Source organism: Procambarus clarkii, chromosome 64 (genome assembly GCF_040958095.1).
Source record: "Procambarus clarkii isolate CNS0578487 chromosome 64, FALCON_Pclarkii_2.0, whole genome shotgun sequence".
Classification (NCBI taxonomy): domain Eukaryota; kingdom Metazoa; phylum Arthropoda; class Malacostraca; order Decapoda; family Cambaridae; genus Procambarus; species Procambarus clarkii.
The window spans coordinates 4,265,224-4,293,014 of NC_091213.1; the positions used below are offsets into that span (position 1 = coordinate 4,265,224).

General features: G+C 45.0%; 1 protein-coding gene across 1 annotated transcript; it reads left to right on the plus strand.

Moving 5' to 3' along the window:
• Positions 1-74: 74 nt before the first annotated feature.
• LOC123768950 (calcium-activated chloride channel regulator 1) lies at positions 75-27,372 on the plus strand. The gene is made up of 19 exons (XM_045759821.2): positions 75-167; positions 1,062-1,272; positions 4,458-4,598; positions 4,839-4,992; positions 5,971-6,245; positions 6,337-6,452; positions 7,224-7,406; positions 7,928-8,063; positions 10,198-10,316; positions 12,095-12,281; positions 14,190-14,393; positions 14,911-15,021; positions 16,755-16,852; positions 17,445-17,592; positions 20,215-20,635; positions 22,120-22,244; positions 22,718-22,880; positions 23,241-23,469; positions 26,531-27,372. The coding sequence occupies exons 2-19, from the start codon at positions 1,063-1,065 to the stop codon at positions 26,784-26,786; spliced, it is 3,276 nt and encodes a 1,091-aa protein (XP_045615777.2). The 5' UTR covers positions 75-167; position 1,062; the 3' UTR covers positions 26,787-27,372.
• Positions 27,373-27,791: the final 419 nt, after the last annotated feature.

Here is a 27,791-nt window from a genome sequence, read left to right on the forward strand (position 1 = left end):
TATAGGGTCACTCAGGATAGATATGGGTGGATAATAAATGAACTAAACTGAACCGGGGATTCACAGGCATCAGTGTTGAGAGACACCTGGCGGCCTCAGCCTCAGTCGTCAGCCAGCAGCTGCTGGGATCAGTACACTCTTTCCTGTTGTCCTGTGGACTTTTGCACGTGAGTTCATTATCGTTATTTATCTTCACCATCAATTAACATCACCATCCAAATCCCTGGTTTCCCTGCGTATTCTCCCTTGATTCAACTCCCCTTCCCTATTGCTAGTGAGTTTCATCTCAGATGACAGTTTTTTTTCTGCAAATTCCGGAGGATTCCTGTACTGGCTCTGTCTCATCTATCCAGAGAACAGGTTGCCTTTACGGGAAGCAATCCTCACGATCCTTGGACTGCAAGACCGGTCAACTTATATATATGTACATCAGATACCCAGAAACATTGGCCGTAAGCTCTTGAATCCAGTGAACATGTTTATGGTAGAAAAACCCTTAATGCATTCATTACTCGAGAGATGTAACCCGCTTCTCGGCGAGAAAGTTCCACACCGGGCGACGAAAGCCCGGTGTTGAATGAACAAATCCACAAGGGCCGTGACGAGGATTCGAACCCGCGTCCGAGACCATCCCATTGAACTCCAACACCGAGAGCTAAGTTAGCTCTCATACCAGGAACGGTCGAGGGCCACAGCAGCACAAATAGGAGACCTTTGACAAGCCACCGTCTTCCTGTCCTCGTCGAGGCCACTAGAAAGATAGTGGCCGTCGGGTAAAACTCGCCTAGATGTGTTCCCCGCTTCTTGGTGTATATACACTCTGAGTGATTAATTTTGTTCTGAACAATATTCAGGACTAGAGTATACTTGCTACTTAGTCAGTAAACTACAGTATTGGGAGTTTAATAACCCTCCAGAGGCTGATAAGCCTTAAGCCTAACACTAAGTCAACACTATAGCGTGATCTATATTGGTTCATCTCAGTACCTTGCTCGAACACAGTCCGTCATTATTCAATTTTTGGATGCAATACTTACCGTAACTTTACTATCTAACCATAGGATGGGGGCTGAGAGCGGCTCACTGCTTGCTGGGGCTCCGTCGCGGTCGCCCTGGAGGCCGTGGGCGTGTCTGGCGCTGGCGGTGATGGCGGCGGCGTCCGTGGAGGCGACTTCGCGGGTGAAGGTGGCTAAGGGCGGGGGCTACGAGGGCGTGGTGGTGGGCGTGTCTCCCGATGTTCGCCAGGATCCTCGCCTCATCGACAGGATCAAGGTGGGGGCCTTCGGTATCAAACACTCTACAGAGGGGAATAATTCCACAAAGGAACTGTGAATTGTGAAGCCTCATCAAGCTCGTGATGAGGCTTCGAAGGTTAGTTGACTGCGCCACGACTTAGATTTGATATATCACGCTATTGTGATTTCTGCATGTATTCTATAGAGGTGCTGGTTGTAAACTGTTGTTCTGAATGATGGGAGGAAGATGTTGCCCTCCTGATTGTCAGGCCCTGAAGGTGATGCTATAAACATTATCTTTTGAAGATGACTGCGTTCCTTTAGAGATGTTTTGGTTATGTTATCTTAACAGTGTTGTCTTAATTATCATATATTGACACTGTTATCTTGAAGATGTGCCGAATTAATGTGTTAATAAATAATTACTTTACGCACTCTGTAACACTTTAACTTGTCCAGTGTTTTGTGTTATTATTTTTATTATTACTTTTATTATTATTATTATTATTATTATTATTATTATTATTATTATTATTATTATTATTTCTGTTATTTTTGCTATTATTATTATTATTATTATTATTATTATTATTAATAATAATATTAAGCAAAGGTCGTCAGAGGAAGCAAGGATAGTCACACACACACATATTTATTTATTTATTTATTTATGCATATACAAGAATGTACATAAGGAATGTGAGGATACAATTATGGTAATTACAGTCTTGTAAAGCCACTAGCACGCGCAGCGTTTCGGGCAGGTCCTTAATCTAAGAAAATTTTAAGGAGGTAAATACTTGCAAAATTTATAGACAAAAAAATGATAACAGATTACATGGAATGAAAAAAAAAAAAAAAAAAAAATGAGAGAAAATTATAGGTACAGTATATTAAAGCACATAGGTAGCTATGATTGATTGCAATGACAGCTTAAAATGGTAGTTGACAACAAATTGGTAGGCACAATACAGCAGAAACAATATAAGATTGATTGCAATGACAGCTTGAATGGTAGTTGACAAAAATTGGTAGTCACAATACAGCATATGGCTAGCACATAAAAGAAGACAGCAATGAACACAATGATAAGGTTGTTTGATATTACATAAAAATTAGGAGATTGGGTACCACTAGGTACAGAGCAAATTAAAGCTCAGTGTAGGAAACTAAATAGATGAAGTTAGGTACTTTTTGGTTTTGCTTTTAAATAAGGCAAAAGTTTTACAGTTTTTCAATTCACTAGGGAGTGAGTTCCATAGACTAGGTCCCTTAATTTGCATAGAGTGTTTACACAGATTAAGTTTGACCCTGGGGATATCAAAGAGATATTTATTTCTGGTGTGGTGATAATGGGTCCTATTACATCTGTCCAGGGAGAGTTTCAGAGCATGGTTTGCATTTAAGAACAGGGTTTTGTAAATGTAGTTGACACAAGAGAATGTGTGGAGGGAGTTAATATTTAGCAAGTTTAGAGATTTAAACAAGGGAGCTGAGTGTTGTCTGAAAGCAGAGTTAGTTATTATTCTGATAGCAGATTTTTGCTGTGTGATGATGGGCTTAAGGTGGTTTGCAGTGGTAGACCCCCATGCACAGATACCATAATTAAGATAGGGGTAGATTAGTGCATAATATAGTGAGAGGAGAGCAGAGTTAGGAACATAATATCTGATTTTGGAGAGTATACCAACTGTCTTAGAGACTTTCTTAGTTATGTGTTGAATGTGGGTGCTGAAGTTGAGTCTCTTGTCTAGGAATAGGCCAAGAAACTTGCCATCATTTTTATTACTGATGTTAATGTTGTCTATCTGTAGCTGAATTGCATTTGATGATTTGTTTCCAAATAAGATGTAGTAAGTCTTTTCGATGTTTAATGTTAGTTTGTTCGTTGACATCCATAAGTGGACTTTTTTTAATTCATTATTCACAACATTATTTAGTGTATGTGGGTTGAGGTTTGAGTAGATAAGGGTAGTATCGTCAGCAAACAATATAGGTTTGAGAATATTAGAGACATTAGGCAGATCGTTTATATATATAAGAAATAGAAGAGGTCCTAAGATGCTGCCCTGTGGCACTCCAACGGTAATTGGTAGAGTGGAAGAAGTTGTATCATTGATGGTTACATATTGGTGTCTGTCACTAAGATAGGATCGGATGTAGTCAAGGGCAAGGCCTCGGATTCCATAATGCTGGAGTTTAAATAAGAGGTAGTTGTGATTAACAGTATCAAAGGCTTTTCTTAGGTCAATGAAGAGTCCAATCGGAAACTCATTTTTGTCAAGGGCTGAGTAGATAATGTCAAGGAGACTAATGATTGCATCATTGGTACTCTTTTGGGACCGGAAGCCAAACTGGCAGGGGCTGAGTATGTCGAATTTTACGAGGTAGGAATAGAGCTGTTTGTAAATAATTTTTTCAAATATTTTTGATGGGTAGATTTGATATTGGTCTATAATTGTTTATGTCCGCCGGATTGCCTCCTTTATGGACTGGCGTTACTCTTGCTTTTTTGAGGATATCAGGGAAGGTGTGACACTCTATAGATTTGTTGAACAGTAGTGCTATGGGTGGGGCAAGGGCATGGGAGGCTCTCTTGTACACAATGGACGGAATTTCACTGGTGTTCCCTGCCTTGGTTTTTAGAGAGTGTATGATGGACACAACATCTGCCGGGCTGATTGGTGAAAGGAGAAGAGAGTTTGGATAGCTGCCTGAGAGATATGTGTTAATATGTGTCTGAGTCTGTGGGATTTTACTGGCAAGATTAGCACCAACCGATGAAAAGAAACTATTAAATTCATTTGCCATTTCTAAATCAGTTGAAGGTATATCCCCATATATATATATAATCCTCTAGGAGTCATCAGTATACAATTGGCAGTTGAGGCAGTGTTGTAGGACGACACTGGCGACCTCAGAGCAGGATGCACAAACATTTTTGCATGAGAGCTGCGAGGGCATTAATCAAGCGCCTCATGTTCGTCCGCCTGATATCGGCGTGAGCCCTCTCTTGACGTTTCAAGAGAGCGAGAAAAGTTTCTTGTTGGGAAATTCTAGGAGAATGGGCTGCCTGCCTGTGTACACCGGCTTGACTGGTGGCTGGCTGGGTTGTTGCTGTTTTAGATTCAGCTAAACCACTACGGGCTATGGTGAGCCCGTAGTGGACTTACCCGGCACAGGAGCGGGGCTGTAACTGCTGACTGGGTTGTATTTCCACAGGACGCCATGAGAGATGCCTCGAAGCACCTCTTCAACATCTCCAACCACAAGATCTACTTCAGAAATATTACCATTGTCTTGCCCAAATATTGGACTATGACGGGTAACGTTTACAATGCCACCACTGCTGAGAACTTTAAGGTTGGTTGACATGTATCTGCCCTGTCATAAGCTGGCCAAGCTTATGACAGGTCAGTGAAATACTATAAAATATTCCTCTTTTATAACTATGCTCTCTCCAAAATGCATTAATATCACACCTGACAATATCAAATATAAATATCTATTCATAGAATAGATTTTGTAACCATAAATTGTATATTGTTTGGTGTATAATATGATTGAGTCGTAGTTTTGAAAACGACTCCAATTTTCCTGTAGGAGAGTGACATTCGCGTGGCCCCAGAGAACAGCATCTATGGGGACCAGCCCTACACCCTCCAGATGGGGGAGTGTGGGCACCCCGGCCTCTACACCCATGTTACTCCAGCCTACCTCACACACTCCCACTTCGTTACCTGGTGGGGACCCAGAGGTAGGTAACTCAGCCCATTAGGCAAATCGGGCCTTGCATAGTAGGCCGAGAAGTGCGTTCTGGCTACTAGGTACGACAATATATATATATATATATATATATATATATATATATATATATATATATATATATATATATATATATATATATATATATATATATATATATATATATATATATATATATATTGTCTCTCCTACTCTGACAGGGTAAGATAGCTGCTATAGAAAGTATTGTGTTATTAAGCACTTAACCATTGAAGGGGATTAAGATGCTTTTAGAAGCTCAGGTTAGATAGTTACATTACATACATTTTATAATTGATTCATTACATGGTCAATCTTGGGTACAAGTCCAATATAGCATCGTGTTCCAGTATTGATATAGTAGTTACAGAGTTCAGCGTACCTCAGCCCAGGAGGGCGAAAGTCAGTCAATATAGGACATTCTACAATATAATGTTCAAGGGAGTGCATGTTTTCTCTTTCACAAAGTTGACACATTGTGTACTCGACATTTGGGTTTTGAGAAAGCTGCCACATACGTCTATATCCCAGGCATATTGTGGCCTTTGTTCTAGCAGTGAAGTCGACGATTCAGGGAGGAACTTACATGGTCAATATTTCTTGTGTATAAGCACACAAAACCATCAGTAAAAATCGTGTCAACATTGGTATTTTATTATGAACAAGGAATAAAAAATGGCAAAATCTTTGCGAAAATCAAAAGATTCTTCAAAATCAATATTTATTGACTGCGTGAGAAAATATATTATGTGTATTCGCATTATTCAGTGATGACAGAGTTTATACAACCTATAAAACATTTAAATTTAACAGTAAAATTTTGAGCCACCATTCTGGAGAGGCTATCCTGAAATCTGTGCATGTAGCCTCTTGGGTTGCTTTTTAAACGAAAACAGTTTAACTTTGGTGCCGTCTAGCGTAGGAGTTGGTCACAGGGTTGACAATGTTCCAGGGCAGGTGTTGACGGAGGAGTGGGCCAAGCTGAGGTGGGGCGTGTTTGGTGTTCCAGGACAGGTGTTGGCGGAGGAGTGGGCCAAGCTGAGGTGGGGCGTGTTTGATGAGGTGGGCTTCCCGAGCGATCCCAGGTTCCCGCTTTTCTACTCCGCCGGCCGCAACGATACCAGACGCCCCACTCTTTGTTCCCGGGAGCCTCTCCCTGGTACTGTGAGGAACGACACCCTCCGCTCTGCTTTCGTTTTCCACAAAGCCACCTCCCTGGGTCATGCGGTGAGTCTGTTTACCAACGGCGTCGAGTCTGTTTACCGGCCCGTGAGTCCATTGATTAATGAGCATAGAGTAATGGGCTGTGTCTCCTCAGGGCAACTACTGCACCAGTGAGACCCACATTATAGAGGCGCCTAATAAACAAAACACGTACTGCCATGGCGGGAGCATCTGGAGTGTGATACACAAGCACAGCGATTATAAGGCCAGGTGAGTGTCGGGCCTGGCGTGAGTGTCGTGAGCTGTGAGTGTCGGGCCTGGCGTGAGTGTCGTGAGCTGTGAGTGTCGGGCCTGGCGTGAGTGTCGTGAGCTGTGAGTGTCGGGCCTGGCGTGAGTGTCGTGAGCTGTGAGTGTCGTGAGCTGTGAGTGTCGGGCCTGGCGTGAGTGTCGTGAGCTGTGAGTGTCGTGAGCTGTGAGTGTCGTGAGCTGTGAGTGTCGTGAGCTGTGAGTGTCGTGAGCTGTGAGTGTCGTGAGCTGTGAGTGTCGTGAGCTGTGAGTGTCGTGAGCTGTGAATGTCGTGAGCTGTGAATGTCGTGAGCTGTGAGTGTCGTGAGCTGTGAGTGTCGTGAGCTGTGAGTGTCGTGAGCTGTGAGTGTCGTGAGCTGTGAGTGTCGTTAGCTGTGAGTGTCGTGAGCTGTGAGTGTCGTTAGCTGCGTTATGAGTGCTGATTTACGACTACCATGACCTGGTTTATGGGGACAACGAACAATGATATGGCATCATATCTCAAGAACATTTTACTATTTAATAATTTGAAGCAGGGATGTTCTCGGACGTAGGTTCGAATCCTCGTCACGGCCCTTGTAGATTTGCTCATAATTTGAGGTGTTCAACATATAAAACAAGATGTATATAATGAACAAATCCACAAGGGCCGTGACGAGGATTCGAACCTGCGTCCGGGAGCATCCCAGACTCAGCTCCGTAGCTCAGTCGATTATAAGATGTATATAACATGTCTCTCTGTGTGTGTGCGAACAGCCCAGGGCCTGGGGTCGAATGGCAGGAGCCGACTGTAAGAGTAGTGAGGGAGATCAGCACCTGCTTCTCCTTCTTCCTCGACAACACCGCCAGTGCCTCCGACCTGCTGAGGCAGAGTCTGGCACTCAGACGCTGGGTCATGTACGATGTCTCCAACGGCACCTTCGTCACCGTCTTAAATCCGTGAGTAACTACTCCCACCACCACCAGGAGGGTTCCTGCGGGCTTGGAGCCCAAACATCTCCACTCTGTGTTGCTTGTCCTAAATAGTGCCACCATTATTTCTTCACTCACATATATGCGTATATATATATATATATATATATATATATATATATATATATATATATATATATATATATATATATATATATATATATATATATATATATATATATATATATATATAATTTAAAATTGAATTTGAATAGACTTGTCTAAGGATCATTCCAAGTTGCGATTAGATAGATGCCCGAAAAGGTTAATACTGTAATTAACAGCGATTAATCCAACCATGGGCACTTCTGAAGGGGGTACTAATTAAAGGATAATGTCATAGAATGTCATTAATGTCATGTATCTATTGACGTGACACATGATAATGTCATATGTATCTATTGTGGTCAATAGATACATATAATTCTAGTGAATAGACGTATTAGATGAAAGGCAATGACTCCCATTAATGTTGTTGTGGAGAGCAGGTGGACCAACAGGAAGGTGGTAAACAGGAAAATCGTAAACCAAGACACCAGGCTCAAGGCGGCCCTAGAGATCGCTAAGATGGAACACGGCAATCATACCTCCAACTCCAGTCACTCACTCACGCCTGCTGTTATGGTGAGTGCCTTACACGTCCTGTGTGGTGGGTACAGTGTTGGGTGTGTGCTGTGTTGTGGGGCTGTGTACGGGTAGCTGTGTGTGTGTGTGCTGTGTTGTGGGGCTGTGTTCGGGTAGCTGTGTGTGTGTGTGTGCTGTGTTGTGGGGCTGTGTTCGGGTAGCTGTGTGTGTATGTGTGTATGCTGTGTTGTGGGGCTGTGTTTGGGTAGCTGTGTGTATGCTGTGTTGTGGGGCTGTGTACGGGTAGCTGTGTGTGTGTGTGTGTGCTGTGTTGTGGGGCTGTGTTTGGGTAGCTGTGTGTGTGCTGTGTTGTGGGGCTGTGTTCGGGTAGCTGTGTGTGTGTGTGCTGTGTTGTGGGGCTGTGTTCGGGTAGCTGTGTGTGTGTGTGTGCTGTGTTGTGGGGCTGTGTTCGGGTAGCTGTGTGTGTGTGTGTGCTGTGTTGTGGGGCTGTGTTCGGGTAGCTGTGTGTGTGTGTGTGCTGTGTTGTGGGGCTGTGTACGGGTAGCTGTGTGTGTGTGTGCTGTGTTGTGGGGCTGTGTTCGGGTAGCTGTGTGTGTGTGTGTGTGTGTGCTGTGTTGTGGGGCTGTGTACGGGTAGCTGTGTGTGTATGTGCTGTGTTGTGGGGCTGTGTTCGGGTAGCTGTGTGTGTGTGTGCTGTGTTGTGGGGCTGTGTTTGGGTAGCTGTGTGTGTGTGTGTGTGCTGTGTTGTGGGGCTGTGTACGGGTAGCTGTGTGTGTATGTGCTGTGTTGTGGGGCTGTGTTCGGGTAGCTGTGTGTGTGTGTGCTGTGTTGTGGGGCTGTGTACGGGTAGCTGTGTGTGTGTGTGTGCTGTGTTGTGGGGCTGTGTACGGGTAGCTGTGTGTGTGTGTGTGTGCTGTGTTGTGGGGCTGTGTACGGGTAGCTGTGTGTGTGTGTGCTGTGTTGTGGGGCTGTGTTCGGGTAGCTGTGTGTGTGTGTGCTGTGTTGTGGGGCTGTGTACGGGTAGCTGTGTGTGTGTGTGTGCTGTGTTGTGGGGCTGTGTTCGGGTAGCTGTGTGTGTGTGTGCTGTGTTGTGGGGCTGTGTACGGGTAGCTGTGTGTGTATGTGCTGTGTTGTGGGGCTGTGTACGGGTAGCTGTGTGTGTGTGTGTGCTGTGTTGTGGGGCTGTGTTCGGGTAGCTGTGTGTGTGTGTGTGCTGTGTTGTGGGGCTGTGTACGGGTAGCTGTGTGTGTGTGTGCTGTGTTGTGGGGCTGTGTTCGGGTAGCTGTGTGTGTGTGTGTGTGCTGTGTTGTGGGGCTGTGTACGGGTAGCTGTGTGTGTATGTGCTGTGTTGTGGGGCTGTGTACGGGTAGCTGAGTGTGTATGTGCTGTGTTGTGGGGCTGTGTACGGGTAGCTGTGTGTGTATGTGCTGTGTTGTGGGGCTGTGTACGGGTAGCTGTGTGTGTGTGTGTGCTGTGTTGTAGGGCTGTGTACGGGTAGCTGTGTGTGTATGTGCTGTGTTGTGGGGCTGTGTACGGGTAGCTGTGTGTGTGTGTGTGCTGTGTTGTAGGGCTGTGTACGGGTAGCTGTGTTGTGGGGCTGTGTACGGGTAGCTGTGTGTGTATGTGCTGTGTTGTGGGGCTGTGTACGGGTAGCTGTGTGTGTATGTGCTGTGTTGTGGGGCTGTGTACGGGTAGCTGTGTGTGTGTGTGTACGGTTGGCATCAGTACTGATGGTGCTAAACAGGTCTGTGACGTGTGTGTGTGTGTGTGTGTGTGTGTGTGTGTGTGTGGGTGTGTGTGTGTGTGTGTGTGTCCTGAGTAACACTCAATGTCTGTGATGGTCCTGTTTAACAGTCTGTGCCAATTCTCGCTGTCCAACTAATCCTATATATTTCACCTATATACATTATTGCTCTCATAAGTGCAGAAAAAATGAATCTTTACACGTATATATTAAAATAAATATCAAACAGTGGATTTTTGCCGTAGCCTATCGGCAAAATCTAGTTTTAACAAATCTATGTTGTGTTGGTTTTATAAGATTGTGAGACGAGTGATTCTCTCCCTTAGGATTCTCTCCCTGAGCTAGCTGATATGCAAGGTCAATATTGATGTTATAAGAATTGGTTTATTATAAGTTTTAAAGTGTTCATTGTGTGGCTATATGTTTCAGGCGCTGGACTGGAGTAACGGTGTTTTGGTGGCGCTGGCTGGCGGCCGCGGGGTTGCTGTAGAGGAGTCTATCGCCCGGAAGATCAAGAGGGATATCCGTGTTGTGGTTATCACTCACAGGTCTGGCACTCACCTGCGGTGTGTCACTCACTCACTTACTCACTCACAGGTCTGGCACTCACCTGCGGTGTGTCACTCACTCACTTACTCACTCACAGGTCTGGCACTCACCTGCGGTGTGTCACTCACTCACTCACTCACAGGTCTGGCACTCACCTGCGGTGTGTCACTCACTCACTCACAGGGTGTAACGGGGGGGGGGGGAAATAGTTATCTTTAGTCCATTATTCTGCCCCCCCCCCCCCCAGTTAAGTAATGAAGACGAGGGAAACAGCTCTCTTTTGCAGGCGATGAGTCACAATAACGTGGCTAAAGTATGATGACCAGACCACACACTAGAAGGTGAAGGGACGACGACGTTTCGGTCCATCCTGGACCATTCTCAAGTCGATCTCAAGTTTTCATACATCGACTTGAGAATGGTCCAGGACGGACCGAAACGTCGTCGTCCCTTCATATTCTAGTGTGTGGTCTGGTCATCAGCTCTCTTTTGTCCGTTATCCCGTCCCCTAGTTAACTATTACTAGAGTTCCCCCCCCCCCCCCAGAGTCCCTACTGCAACCTCTCTAGTTCAACACCTGGGGCCAGATTCACGAAAGCACTTACGCAAGCACTTACGAACCTGTACATCTTTTCTCAATCTTTGGCGGCTTTGTTTACAATTATTAAACAGTTAATGAGCTCCGAAGCACCAGGAGGCTGTTTATAACAATACCAACAGTTGAATGGAAAATTTTCATGCTTGTAAACTGTTTAATAAACGTAACCAAAGCCGACAAATATTGAGGAAAGATGTACACGTTCGTAAGTACTTGCGTAAGTACTTTCGTGAATCTGGCCTCTTGTGACCTAGGTATTTGATTACCTAGGTGTCACGACGCAAGGCATCGTAACTTGATTAGCTACCTGCAACTCCAGAGAAACTCCAGACAACATTTCACTGCCCCAAACGTATTAAAGAACCGAAAGGGAAAAAATGGATAATGAAGTAATTAGTGAGGAACACACACAGAGATCACACTAACGTGATGCATCAAATGAACAAATCCACAAGGGCCGTGACGAGGATTCGAACCTGCGTCCGGGAGCATCCCAGACACTGCCTTAATCGACTGAGCTACGACAGGGTAAAAGGGTTGAAACCGAAGTTCTACTGAACTTACTGGATCCCGTAGCCTCTCTGAGGCACAAACCAGGATTTTACACAACCCCCCCCCCCTGCACGAGGTTTGTGCCTCGGACAGGCTACGGGATTCAGTAAGTTCAGTAGAACTTCGGTTTCAACCCTTTTTAACCCTGTCGTAGCTCAGTCGATTAAGGCAGTGTCTGGGATGCTCCCGGACACAGGTTCGAATCCTCGTCACGGCCACTTGTGGATTTGTTCATTTGATGCATCACGTTAGTGTGATCTCTGTTTGTTCAACCAGCAAGCTTGGTGTTGGTCTAAAGATTAGAACTCTGATAATTATTAGAATTAGCCTCCACGTGTTAACATTTAAGTCTTTTGTAAAAGTATATTTCCATCTTGCTTTTCATACAACCGGTAGGCCGGATAACCCAGTGATAGGCCGGATAACCCAGTGATAGGCCGGATAACCCAGTGATAGGCCGGATAACCGGCCTATCACTGGGGATAACCATCACTGGGGATCATCACTGATCACAGACCATCACTGGGGATAACCCAGTGATGGTCTAGAGTAGCCATAGCTTGTACAGTTATATGTCTTATCTGAACTGAGTATAAGCTTGAAGTACCACTCTTATCTCCACCTCAGACCCAGGATCTTGGAGAATGTCTCCACGACCAAGGTTGCCTCCGACCAAGATTTGCGAGTGCTCGCCGGGAAGACGGGTGGCCTGGACCTTGTGGTGCCAGAGAGCAAGTGGCACTTACTCTCCCAGTCCCTCAGAGCCGCCCTCCAATACGAGCCGTCCGTCACTGTGGCAGACACCACCACTGAGGTCAGCAAGCCTGCGTCAGTGTGAGTGTGTGTGGGAGGGGAAGGGTTATCTTGAGGTTATCTTGAGATGATTCCGGGGCTTTAGTGTCCCCGCGGCCCGGTCCTCGACCAGGCCTCCAACCCCAGGAAGCAGCCCGTGACAGCTGACTAACACCCAGGTACCTATTTTACTGCTAGATAACAGGGGCATAGGGTGAAAGAAACTCTGCCCATTGTTTCTCGCCGGCGCCCGGGATCGAACCCGGGACCACAGGATCACAAGTCCAGCGTGCTGTCCGCTCGGCCGACCGGCTCCAGTTCCAGGGAAGGGAATTGTTGGAAAGCGCCAAGCCATGACGACTATATAGCACTGGGAAGGGATCAGGATAAGGATTTGGGATGGGACGGTGGGAAAGGAATGGTGCCCAACCACTTGTGGACGGTCGGGGATTGAACGCCGACCTGCATGAAGGGAGACCGTCGCTCTACCGTCCAGCCCAGTGGTTGGACTGGGGGGGAGGGGGAGTAGGGGATTATCATGGGGCAAGCGCCAAGCCATGACGACTATATAGCACTGGGAAGGGGTCAGGATAAGGGTTTGGGATGGGACGGGGAGGGAAGGAATGGTGTTCATCCACTTGGACGGTCGGGGATTGAACGATAACCTGCATGAAGCGAGACCGTCGCTCTACCGTCCAACCCAAGTGGTTGGGCAAGTGTGTTTGGAGGAGGGAATGGGTGCGACACTTGAGGTTATCTTGAGATGATTTCGGGGCTTAACGTCCCCGCGGCCCGGTCCTCGATCAGGCCTCCACCCCCAGGAAGCAGCCCGTGACAGCTGACTAACACCCAGGCACCTATTTACTGCTAGGTAACAGGAGCATCAGGGTGAAAGAAACATTTTGCCTATTTGTCTCCGCCTCCACTGGGGATCGAACCCGGAACCTCAGGACTACGAATTCGAAGCGCTGTCCACTCAACTGTCAGGCGCCCCACTCAACACATATTATCCATCATTATATGGGTTTGTTAGGGGTCCTGTAGCACAGTAGCCTGTGTGCTTGACCCACACGCCAGGGACCACCTAGCGGAACAGAATCGGTCGAGTACGTTTCATTTCACCTGATGCCACTGTTCACCTAATAGTAAAATACTGTAGGTACCTTGGTTCTTAGGCATTTATTGAGTTGCATCCTGTGGACGGTCAGTGTCTAGGGAGAGGTTTCTTGATAAGCCTAAGTACAGGCTTCTTGTCCCTGACAACAGGAATTATGTGATTGATGAAGATTAAGCCACCCAAGAGGTGGCACGGGCAGGAATAGCCCGTAAAGGAATTATGTTGTTGTTTAAGATACAGCTACTGGGAACTAAAAGTTCCAAGTAGCACGGGCTATGGTGAGCCCGTGATGGACTTACCTGGCACAGGAGCGGGGCTGAAACTGTGAGGGAGGAATTGGAAACAAATTGGAAACGGTGTTGTTGTTTCAGATTTAGCTACTCAGGACGAAGTGTCCATGTAGCACGGGCTATGGCGAGCCCGTATCCGGTGTCCAGCTGTTGTTGTTATAGATTCATTGGAAACGTAGTGGAAACATGAATTATACTAAGCTTCGTCAAACACCTCTCCCACACTCCTCAAAGGGGTAGGAATAGCCTAAGCTACTTTATCCCTTTGAGATGTATTTTGTCTTAATATAGAAATAGTATTAAGTTTTAGTCTTAAGTGCTTTTCCTTCCCGAAACGCTTTGTGTAATAGTGGCTTTAGGCATTTTATGTACTAGCTCTATGCATAAATCTATCAATTTTTGTATAACCTCTTGTATATATGTACTTTACCTGAATAAACATTTGAATTTGAATTTTTTTATTTTTTTTTAATAAACGTGCTCAACTCCCTCCAAATCTTTCTATCTCTGGGTTTCATCGCAGATCTACGAAGCAGAGGCCAATGACAGCAAATCGGACAGTTTTTACGTAGACAGGAGTATGGGTCGTGACCTGACCTTTCTGCTCTACACTGATGACTTGGACCAAGTAACCAACGCAAGTCTCATCAGTCCAAGTTCAAGCCTCATACCAGGACGTTTCGACAACGTGACGCTGACTTGGAGTATTACTCTCCCCGAGGCCGAGGTAGAAGCCCACGGGAATTTACACTTTAATAGTTGAATAATGTTATTATTAACAATAATTGTGTTGCTATTTATAATGTAGATAATTCTGATTTATTTCTCAACGTTCATATTGTACATTGAAATTAAAATATTTGATTTGTTCTGAAAATATTTGTATATAGAGACGCAGGATTTCTCTCTCTGTACACACGACTCATAACTGATGACATTCGAACACTTCCGGAACAAGTGCTTCGCTGACGACTTGTGTTCGAACCACAACGCTGTAAATGCTTCACCCACGTACTACAAATACAAATAATCGCCAACAGAACCTAAACACCTAACCTAACCAATACCTAAATATGCACAATATGCTAATATATAATAATATTAATGTATATGTGAGAAAAATTATGTTTTGAATGAACAGCATGTTAAAACTGATGAATGGGTCTTTGAGGTCGACCGCTGGATGGAATGGACCTGGTCTGAGGACCTGTTGGTTGATGTGTACAATCATGTTGTGTTGATAGGCTGGAGAGTGGCAGTGGCAGGCGGAAGTGGAGTTCACCAAGACCTACCACGTGCGGGTCACGTCACGTACAAGAACTGCACAAGACCATCCTATCGCCATCACATCTTGGGTAAGCAACTCCACAACAAAGGGCTCACTTATCTATTTACTGCTAGGTGAACACACCCATTAGGTGATAGGAAACGCGCCCAACCATTTCTGCCCCCGCACGGGATTCGAACCCGGAATTGCTGATTTTGAGTGGAGAACGAACTCGACTGTTCCACCGGGACGTGAGTGGAATGTTTGGAACGTCCGGCAGTGTGGCAGCGTGTCTGGTCAGCACTGACGGGGAGCCCGCCTGCGTGTAGCTCACCACATTACTTCCGTCAGCAGATAATAGGGGGGTTGGGGGTCCATGGCGGTGGCGGGGACTCGGAGGAGGGGAGTGTGTCGGACGTGCTGCTGCAGTAGTGCAGCAGGATGACAGTTCAAGTATGTTTATTGAGACAAGAAAGAAATATATCTCAAAGGAATAGAGTAGCTTAGGCTATTTCTACCCTCCCAAGGATGACAGTACTGAGAGGGATGTATAGAGGAGAAAAGGGGGGAGGGTTGTGGTGTAATTACCTAAGTGTAGTTACAGGATGAGAGCTACGCTCGTTGTGTCCCGTCTTCCCAGCACTCTTTGTCATATAACGCTTTGAAACTACTGACGGTCTTGGCCTCCACTGTGTGCTGCCTTCGGGTCGGCTGTGGTACAGGAGGATCACCAGGATCACTGCAGGAGCCCGGTGACAGGTGTGTGACCACTGGCTCAGCAAGGCCTTGTTGTTTAAGATTCGCTACTTGAAACACAATGTTCCAAGAAGCACGGGCTATGGCGAGCCCGTTGTTGACTTACCTGGCACAGGAGCGGGGCTGTAACTCGGATGTCAACAAGGCCTTGATTGATGAAGATTAAGCCACCCAAAAGGTGGCACGGGCATGAATAGCCCGTAAGTGGTGGCCCCTTTTGAGCCATTACCAGTATCAATAGCTGATACTGGAGATCTGTGGAGGTGCGACTGCACCCTGCGTGACGGGAGATGTCTCCCGTGCAGCAAGGCCGGAAATCCTGGTCTTAAGTAGACCCGCGAGGGATCGTGACTCCACCCCAGCACGGTTTTAATAGCCTAAGCTACTCTATCTCTCTAAGGTGTATTTTATTGTCTCAATAAACGTAGTTGGACTTGACTCCACCTGTTAACATGGAAGAATGTATAATGTTGCACCCGCCGCTGACAACGAGCCAGTTGCATCACTCTTCCTTTCACTGTTGTCAGTTTTTCCCGCTGGGGGCGCGCATAATTGACGTCATCGCATATTATAATAATGATATTTTATTTAGGAAATGTACATACATTATGCAGAGTTACAAACATTCTGATTGATTTATATAGATAGAGCTAGTACATACAATACGTAAAGCCACTAGTACGCATAGCGTTGATTTATAGATAGAGCTAGTACATACAATACCTAAAGCCACTAGTACGCATAGCGTTGATTTATAGATAGAGCTAGTACATACAATACCTGAAGCCACTAGTACGCATAGCGTTTCGGGCAAAGATCACAATAACTTGTGTCATTATTTGTATTGTATCTGTTTAACAATGAGTTAACAAACTTTAGAGATAATTTTAACAGTAAGTCATCTTTAGATGACTTTACATTATGAATATGGTTAAAGATCAAAGGTGTGTCATTGTGGAAGCCAAGACCTCACTGATGAACGGTTAGCTATGATCTATGCATCACAAAGTAGAGCATTCCGTGTTTAATGTTCACACAACACTGTTCCCTGCCTGTGTTCTCCAGCTGAACCAACCGGCTTACAGCGTGAATGCTACACAACTACCAATCCTCTACGGGGAAGTCAGACGAGGACCTCACCCCTTCCTCAACGCCTCCGTCAGGTACGGCGGCAGTAGGCCAAGTTTCCTAGCTGAATATCGGTATATAAGTTCTTACCTACCTGCTGCTTGGGTAACAGCTTCTCTTCCGTATCAACCTACCCTGGCTTTGCGCCCTGGTGAGGCCACTCCAGACCGACAACCAGAGCGCAACTCCATAGTCTCCTAAGACTGATGGATGCCTACTTAAGTTCCATGGAAGTTTGCAGGCGAGGAGTCACAATAACGTGGCTGAAGTATGTTGACCAGACCACACACTAGAAGGTGAAGGGACGACGACGTTTCGGTCCGTCCTGGACCATTCTCTAGTCGATCAAGTTACAATTGACTTGAGAATGGTCCAGGACAGACCCAAACATCGTCGTCCCTTCACCTTCTAGTGTGTGATCTGATCTCCATGGAAGTTTGTTTCGGTCCGTCCTGGACCATTCTCAGGTCGATCGAGTCACAATCGACTTGAGAATAGTCCAGGACGGACCCAAACATCGTCGTCCCTTCACCTTCTAGTGTGTGATCTGATCACCATGGAAGTTCATTTATATACGTATGTCAATACGTATTTATATTGTATGACTGACCTGGTGGGTGTCCGCAGAGCCTGGCTGCTACACCCGAATGGCAGCGAGGACTGGCTGGTACTCTCTGACGATGGCAAGAACGCTGACACAGTGGCCGGCGACGGTATCTACTCCAGGTTCCTCACCCAGTTCGCCTCCAACGACTACTATGTGCTCCAGATAACGGTCGGTCGTCAGAGAACAGCCTCTCTCCAGTTCACAATGTTGTGTTGAGAACAAAATTTGATCAAAGTTTGTATATTTTAAATGAACAAATCCACAAGGGCCGTGACGAGGATTCGAACCTGCGTCCGGGAGCATCCCAGACACTGCCTTAATCTGTGTGTGTTGTATATTTTGTACAATCTATAATTAATAGTTTTCAGTGTCTAGGCTTCGAATAATGCAAGATTCCATTACACATGCTTTAACTATCGTTGCCATTAAAATCATGTTCAGAATAACTCTGTTCAAGTTCAAGTTCAAGTATATTTATTGAGACAAGAAAGAAATACATCTCAAAGGGATAGAGTAGCTTAGGCTATTTCTACCCTCCCTATAACTCGGTTATAGATTAGTATTGATAAACAAGTTCACAATGATTAAATTATAGATTAGCATTATAAACTCAGAATTATTCACTTGTAAACAGTTCAAAATTATTCATGTGATTAGCATCGATAAACAGTTTACAGGGTCATATCAGTAATTTGTGTAACTTGTATCTAGCTTCAGGTATCATAAAATGGAATTAGATTAAATTTGTTTTGAATATTTAATTTTTTCTATTCATTAATGTTTATTTAATCTACATCTGTAAAATTATATATCTTGGTCCAAGGATAAAAGCCAGATGCTTGGGGATAGTCTCAATAAATTTTGCAGAATTACTTGTGAGTGTATGGGGGAGTGCCATAAGGAGGAGGAGGGGGGCATCGGCCCCCCCATGCCCCCCCTTAAAGGGGATTCTGCCCCTATGCACCCCCTGTACAAACCTGATGCATATGACGTGTTCTGCTCAGTAGACATTTGTTTATATATTAACGTATATTGGCATATATACGTTATATGCCAATATACGCCAATATATATAATATATGCCAATATATGCCAATATATATAATATATTGGCATAAAATGTATGTTCAGATGACAGCTTTGTGTTCTGGGCACAACCCCTTTGGTTACAGTGATGGAGATGGTGTGTATAGTGAAGATGGTTAGAGATGGGGGGGAGGATAGTGTATAGTGAAGATGGTCAGAGATGGGGGGAGGATAGTGTATAGTGAAGATGGTCAGAGATGGGGGGGAGGATAGTGTATAGTGAAGATGGTCAGAGATGGGGGGGAGGATAGTGTATAGTGAAGATGATCAGAGATGGGGGGAGGATAGTGTGTAGTGAAGATGGTCAGAGATGGGGGGAAGGATAGTGTGTAGTGAAGATGGTCAGAGATGGGGGGAAGGATAGTGTGTAGTGAAGATGATCAGAGATGGGGGGGAGGATAGTGTGTAGTGAAGATGGTCAGAGATGGGGGGGAGGATAGTGTGTAGTGAAGATGGTCAGAGATGGGGGGGAGGATAGTGTGTAGTGAAGATGGTCAGAGATGGGGGGGAGGATAGTGTATAGTGAAGATGGTCAGAGATGGGGAGGATAGTGTATAGTGAAGATGATCAGAGATGGGGGGGAGGATAGTGTGTAGTGAAGATGGTCAGAGATGGGGAGGATTTTAAAGGTGTGTATGTGGAGAATGGAGAGGGTGTATGTGGGTGGAAACAGGGATGGGAGTACGTGGGCGGAGATGGACATTGGATTGGCCTAAATTGGACTTCACCTTGCTGGAAGACAGAAGAGTTAGGGGGAGACGTGATTACCACATACAAAATTATCAGGGGGAATTAATAGGATAGATTAAGACAGGCTATATATCACGGATGGTACTCGCACAAGGGGACACAGGTGGACACTTGTATCCAAATGAGCCACAGGGGACGTTAGAAACGATTAGTTCAGTGTCACAATAGTTAACAAATAGAATGTATTAGGCAGTGATGTGGTGGAGGCTGACTCCATACACGATTTCAAATGTAGATATGATATAAGTCCAATAGGCTTATGAGCCTGTACACCAGGGGCCAGATTCACGAACGCATTTACGCAAGTACTTACGAACGTGTACATCTTTCCTCAATCTTTGACGGCTTTGGTTACATTTATTAAACAGTTTACAAGCATGAGAACCTCCCAATCAACTGTTGTTATTGTTATAAACAGCCTCCTGGTGCTTCGGAGCTTATTAACTGTTTAATAATTGTAAATAAAGCCGCCAAAGATTGAGAAAACATGTTCAGAGGCCAGATTCACGAACGCACTTACGCAAGTACTTACGAACGTGTACATCTCTCCTCAATCTTTGGCGGCTTTGGTTACATTTATTAAACAGTTTACAAACATGAAAACTTGCTAATCAACTGTTGTTATTGTTATAAACAGCCTCCTGGTGCTTCGGAGCTCATTAACTGTTTAATAATTGTAAACAAAGCCGCCAAAGATTGAGAAAAGATGTACTGGTTCGTAAGTGTTTGCGTAACTGCTTTCGTGAATCTGGCCCCAGGTGACAGATGAGAGGCGGGACTAAAGAATACCCCGCATGGACAATTACCTGAGTACACTTTAACAGAGTTTACGCAAACTGTAGAGCCCATTATACCTGAGTACACTTTAACAGAGTTTACGCAAACTGTAGAGCCCATTATACCTGAGAATTAGACAAGCAGGAGAGCACAACTCTAGCCCAGGTTAACACACAGGCAGTGGACAACAGCAGCGTCGCTGGCAGAGCCGTCAGCACGAGCATCAGGAAGCGCAGAAGGGTCGACTCATCAAACGAACAACAGGACAACGAACTCATCAAGACAACTCCTCGGGGCGAAAGAGACAAAGCTCGACCCCCGCAAGCACAGTTAGGTGAGGACATAGCGAGACCTCCGTCACAAGAGGACACAGCGAGACCATCACAAGAGGACATAGCGAGACCTCCATCACAAGAGGACATAGCGAGACCTCCATCACAAGAGGACATAGCGAGACCTCCGTCACAAGAGGACATAGCGAGACCTCCATCACAAGAGGACATAGCGAGACCTCCGTCACAAGAGGACACAGCGAGACCATCACAAGAGGACACAGCGAGACCTCCATCACAAGAGGACCCCTCTAACAATACCTTTGGTAAGAAAATACTATTATTATACTAATCATGTAATTCATTTTAATACCATTAAGACAAAATTTATAAACATGTATATTTATATGTATACAAGAGAATGTCTGTCTGTCTGGCATAGGTTGTAGTAGGCCAGACTATTGGAGCTGGGTTAACCCAATTTTTTCATGCTGACACATGGGCGGTATGGGAATGTCATAAGCCGGTTGGGGTTGGCCCCAGTGCCCCCTTTTAAGAAAGATCAGCACCTCTTCCGAACCACAGTGAATCCTATGATGTCTGAAATGTGCGTTTTAGCAACCCTTCTTCTTACAAATTACGTCGCTTTTCACTCGTATGACTACAGCCAAATATCGACGTAATTCAAAATGGAAATTTAACCCGTTCTCGCACTTGCTTATAGTCAATATTGGCTTATTTAATAAGTACATATGTGACATACTAATTGATTGTGAATATTTTAGTTTGCCTTGAAAAGCTTCATAGAAAACACCGATCTCACCTAACCTTCTTAGTATGTTAAGATAAGCATCTTATTGCTTCTTAATTACAATTATTACTTAACCTATACCGTTAAATTGTTTATTTGTTTTCCAAAACAGCAAGTTAAGGGTCCTCTGGTAGGTTAAGAGAGCAGGAATTTCTCCTAAGGCTTCAAAAACGTCGTAAAAACCTTTAATTGAGAGTTTCCTCTCCTAAGCTAACAGCCTAAGCCAGAGGACCCAGAACAGAAAACGGGACAGTACGTCACTTTCGTGAAGCTAATTTCATTTTGAATTACGTCGATTTTTAGCCTGAGTGCGCGTACGAGCGAAAAGCGACGTAATTGGTGAGAGGACGGGTTGACTAGCCAATCAAAATACCCCAACTTAACAGAAAACGTAGACACTGCCTTTTTTATCTGCGTTCTCACAGCAATGCATCAAATTAAGTAAGTTATTAACAGTAAGAATAACGCTGTGGTTATAATGAGGGTTTGCTGGGTGTGTGTTGTTTGTTCTGAGAGAGAGAGAGAGAGAGAGAGAGAGAGAGAGAGAGACAGAGAGACAGAGAGACAGATAGAGAGACAGAGAGAGAGAGAGAGAGAGAGAGAGAGACAGACAGACAGACAGACAGACAGACAGACAGACAGACAGACAGACAGACAGACAGACAGACAGACAGAGAGACAGAGAGACAGACAGAGACAGAGACAGAGACAGAGACAGAGAGAGAGAGAGAGAGAGAGAGAGAGAGAGAGAGAGAGAGAGAGAGAGAGAGAGACAGACAGACAGAGAGACAGAGAGACAGACAGACAGAGAGAGAGAGAGAGAGAGACAGACAGAGAGACAGAGAGAGAGGAACTGGAAGTTAGAATCCTTCCAACCAATTAAACTCTTCTTCTGACCGACTTGCAAATGACTCATCAATATGTGTCACATGACTCCTCATCCGTGTGTCCAACATGCCACTCACCGTGTGTCACATGCACCACTCATCCCTGTCACAGACGACTCACCACCACGTGTCACAGAGCAGCCGGACTACTGCTGTGGGAGTGTGGTGCCCAGCGAGCGTGTCCACAGTCCCGACACCGAACGCTTCGCCAGGAAAGGCACCGTACTCAGTCTTCAGGTAGGTACCCAGGGTAGGTGCCCAGGGCAAGTACCCAGGGTAGGTGTCCAGGGTAGGTGTCCAGGGCAAGTACCCAGGGAAAGTACCCAGGGTAGGTGTCCAGGGTAGGTGCCCAGGGCAAGTACCCAGGAAAAGTACCCAGGGAAAGTACCCAGGGTAGGTGCCCAGGGTAAGCAACCCCATGACAGGTACCCAGGGGAATTGTGATGGTTTTAATAACCCTCCCTAGATGCTTATGCTCAAAACAAACGCAAATTATCCTCTGATATTCACAAAATATATATAAAAATAAACATTGGCGATGTGTTAAAATGACATCTCGTCTGATGTTTACCTTTCATATAAACTTATATTATGTTCCTGAGTTTCCTGCATGTTTGTCTGCTTGTCTTGTTTGTCGTGGTGGCGGTGCTGCGCTCTGCTTGATACTGCGTGTGTCTCCGGAATCCTTGGCCACTGCCCCGTCACTCCAGGTGAATGGAGTGACGGCCAACGACACGAGGCCGCCGTGTCGGGTGATGGACCTGAGGGTGGTGGCGGCGAAGTGGATGTGGTACTCCTCCATCAGCGGGAAGCACACTTTCTGCCTGAGTGCCACCTGGACAGCACCCGGGGACGACCTCGATGTTGGCACAGGTAAGACGTTGCTGCTCCTGCCTTCAGTTAGGCACCCTGATACTGACACGGGTATGAGTTACGCTGATACAAGTATAGGGTATGCAGGCGATGAGTCACAATAACGTGGCTGAAGTATGTTGACCAGACCACACACTAGAATGTGAAGGGACGACGACGTTTCGGTCCGTCCTGGACCATTCTCAAGCCGATTGTGAGAATCGACTTGAGAATGGTCGATCTCACAATCGATTTGAGAATGGTCCAGGACGGACCGAAACGTCGTCGTCCCTTCAACTTCTAGTGTGTGGCCTGGTCAACAAGTATAGGGTACAGTGACTCCGACAGTTGTCAACTCAACCTCTCTGCTGTCACTTACAGTGACCAACTACACCTTCCTGCTGTCACCTAACATAAGAGATGTCATCCACTACCCAAGTGCCACCATGAAGGAGGAGGACGTGCTGGAGGTGAGCCTTGACTGCCACTCGGAGCTGCGGGTGGAGGGTGGCACTGCTGTGGACTTGAGCTTCACCTGGTCACGCCTTCTCGACAAGGAGGAGATAATATACTTCTCCCTCGTCTCTAGGGATGAAGCAGGAAATGCAAGGTAAATACTCTCGCATTTTCCTCCTATTAAAATGAATACAGTCATAAGGATAATATATCGTGCTATCGTATGGAGTGTAATATATATGCCTTGCTGTCATATCTTGAGGTTATCTTGAGATGATTTCGGGGCTTTTAGTGTCCCCGCGGCGCGGTCCTCGACCAGGCCTCCACCCCCAGGGAGCAGCCCGTGACAGCTGACTAACACCCAGGTACCTATTTATTGCTAGGTAACAGGGGCATAGGGTGAAAGAAACTCTGCCCATTGTTACTCTCCGGCGCCTGGGATCGAACCCAGGACCACAGGATCACAAGTCCAGCGTGCTGTCCGCTCGGCCGACCGGTTCCCATAGGGAGCAGTCGGTGTATGTGTGTCTTGCAACATGGCAGAGAAGAGTGCACTCGAAGGTACTATCCAATGTATTCTCACAAACCCAATGTACCTTCTTGTATATATATAAATAAATAAATAAAGGTACTCTACTATTTAGAAGCAGCAGGGAAGGAAGTTGATATTGAATCCCAACCTCCATCCCACCTATCATAAATCATTTACACAACCACTTACAAAACCTGTACATCGTCCCTCAGTCTCATGGAGGCTCTGTTTACCGATATTCAACAGCTTATGGACCCTGAAGCACCACGAGGTTGTTTATAACAATAACAACCCTAGATTATAAAGTTTTGAAGATGGCAAACTGTTTAATAAATGTAAACAAAGCCGCCATGATTGATGAAAGATGATCAGGTAAGGTGAGGCATGAAACAATTAACCTCGGGGATATGAATGAATGAATTATTAAGGGAAAGCGCCAAGCCATTATGGCTATATAGCACTTGGAAGGGGTCAGGATAAGGATCTGGGATGGGACGGGGGAAAAGGAATGGTGTCCAACCACTTGGACGGTCGGGAATTGAACGCCGATCTGCATGAAGCAAGACCGTCGCTCTACCGTCCAGCCCAAGTGGTTGTAACCTCGGGGATTATAACAAATAATCCAAATATCAATAACTCAACCCACACGTGTGAAATGACATTGGGAACGTTTCGATCCGTCTTGGCGCCACGTCGCCACGACTGCTCAGCAAGTTGTGGCGGAGTGTTGTTTGTTGTTATAGATTCAGCTACTCGGAACAAGTTCCAAGCAGCATGGGCTATGGCGAGCCCGTAACTTACCTGGCACAGGAGCGGGGCAAGTAGCACGGGCTATGGTGAGCCCGTAGTGGACTTACCTGGCACAGGAGCGGGGCAAGTAGCACGGGCTATGGTGAGCCCGTAGTGGACTTACCTGGCACAGGAGCGGGGCAAGTAGCACGGGCTATGGTGAGCCCGTAGTGGACTTACCTGGCACAGGAGCGGGGCAAGTAGCACGGGCTATGGTGAGCCCGTAGTGGACTTACCTGGCACAGGAGCGTGGCAAGTAGCACGGGCTATGGTGAGCCTCGGTGGTGGAGTGGAACGTCGTTACTTTAATTTGATAAGTGTGGGTTGGATTAGCTATTTCAGCCATGCTATTGTGACATTCTCTGGATTCACGAGGCCCAACCACCTGGGCTGGACGGTAGAGCGACGGTTTCGCTTCATGCAGGTCGGCGTTCAATCCCCAACTGTCCAAGCGGTTGGATATCATTTCTTTTCCCCCCGTCCCACCCCAAATCCTTATCCCTTACCAGTGCTATATAGTCGCAATAGCTTAGGGCTTTCTCCTGATAGTTCCCTTCCTTTCTCTGGATTCACACAATAATTTCCTTCAACAAAAACAAATGTGACAAAGGTTGAGGGAGGCATCGTGTACCGATGTACAGAGGGGCCTTGCAGCAGGGGCCCAAACTGCCTCGAAAATCAGCATGTTAGACATCGCAAGTCATGTCTTCCCTGGAAACACAAACCGAAATTGTCTCTATTTTCCGCTTGCTACAACTTGTAATAAAGTTGTTACATCTTGGCTTAACGTGTTTATGACGTATTAGAACGTTGCTACAACTTGCTATATTGGTTGTTATAACTGGTTAGGTGTTAAAACTTGTTCGAACGTTGTACCAACGTCGTAGTTTCGGTGTGTGTTTGGCGGGTTATTTGTAAACATGATACTGGATTATGGTTTATGAGTGTAAGAGGTAGAGTAGTTGGGTAGATACAGCCGATGTATTTAAGAGCTGATGGCAGTCAGCTCTTGATCCCAAGATGATCAGAGTCAACCCGTCCTCTTAAAAATAACGTCACTTTTGGCTCGTATGCGCGGCACTATGGCCAAATTTGGACGTAATTTGAAATGAAATCGACTCACAAAAGTGACGTACTGTTCCGTTTTCTGTTTGAGTCGTCCGGCTTACTCGGCAAGCTTAGAAGAGGATTCTTTCCATTAACATTTTTCGTAACGTTTTGAAACTTTATGAGAATTTCCTGCCCACCTAACCTATCAGAGGACCCTTAACTTACTGGTGTTGAAAAAAAGTCCCTAATTTATTTTCAATTTTTTTTCATTTTCAAATTACGTCCAAATTCGGCCATACGGGCAAACGGCCAAAAGCGACGTTCTTTTTAAGAGGACAGGTTGATCGGCCAAACTGTTGAGCTTGGAACACGAGTCCAGGAGGATCAGAGTGAGCCAAGTGTTTAGCTTGGAAAACTGTCACGCATGACATCAGAGTGTATTGGTAGACATGATATAATCTAGGTTCAGTCTAGGCCACCAACATTGAATTCATCTCTCATCAAACATCTTGATAGAAATAATAAGACATTTAACACAACTCTAAGTTACTTTACCAGTCGTATAATTTTTTCCATTACAACTTGCTGTGAGTTATTCAGCAATTTGAACTAAAGAAAACATTGTTTATTAAGAATTTACCATTTAAAATTGTAAGTTATTTTACATAACTGAAAGATTTAAACAGTTTCAAAATAAAATGTATATACTGTATTATATAAACGTTAACCAAATTTCTGTTTTGCATGCTCTCAGTCCAGTCGGGGTGAGAATAGCTTGAGCTACCTCATCCCTTTGTGTGTATTTTACATCAATAAACTTATTTCAATTTCAATTCAATTTCAGTCCAGTCTCTAGAGTCGCCTACTTCACGGCTGTCTTCCTTAATGACCACAAGTCAATGGAGCAGCTCAAGATGGACCTGGTGATGATAACAGCATCAATCGTCACACTGGCTATCCTGCTGGCTACCTGCTATCTTCACAGGGAACACAAGAAGATCAAGACACAATATTCTCCACGTGAAATGTCTCGAGTGCAGTGCGACCGGACGCACGACAATGTAAATTGTGTAACACAACGACGCGCCAAGCCAGTATGACTACATAGCACTTAGGAAGGAGTATAATGACATGAAGTTGGGATATAAGGATAAGGGGCTCGAATATAAGGACATGGAATTGGGATAAAAGGGTAAGGAATTTGGATCTGGGGAAGAAGAACTGGGATACAAGGACAGTGAAGGAGCTGTGATTGAGAGACTGTGATTCTCCCGATCACTCCAGATACGAAAAATTACTTACAAGGAGAGGTGGGGGGAGGTGCCACGAATCTGGATCTCACTACCAGACAGCTGTCAAGAGGTTGAGTCTCCAGAAGGAGTCTACAGAGATTGTGTGAGCCAATCGTTAAAATGTGATGTTAATTTGTGATATGCAATCTATCCGTCACCATGTAAATGAATGCAAGTTTATTAGTAATTTCAATCACTTGAGGATTGAATAGGCTCCTATTGACTATAGGCTCCTATAGCCTATTGGCTATAGGAGCCTCGAACCACAGCCACCAGATCAGAAGGCCGTATCTATAACCACTTATGCTACTGAACACCCATCATAAGAAAGGATCTCAAAGATATGAACAGGACATCAATGGTCCTCAGTTAACCTCACCAACAAGAATAAAAAGTCATAATTTTCACTTAATTATACATTATATATCTATACAACATATATTATCAGTTCACATATTATATATACTTGAACAATCTAGCTGCAATTAAAATTATTTATAATTTTAATTTTGAACGTGACAATTTAATTAAAACTGTAATTAAAATGATTTATAATTTTAATTACAGCTAAATTATTATAATTTATAATGTAAGTTTTATGATTTTATTATCTATCATTATATTTAATAATTATGTATAATTATCAACCATCAAAATAGTTAATTAAAATAATTGTTTATGATTAGCAGTTTTCATAGTAGATATAGTCAGTATATAGTTATGTATTACACTAATGTGTAATACGTTAGTGTATTAACATAAAATTATGTATTACACTAATGTGTAATATATTAGTGTATTAACAAACATAAA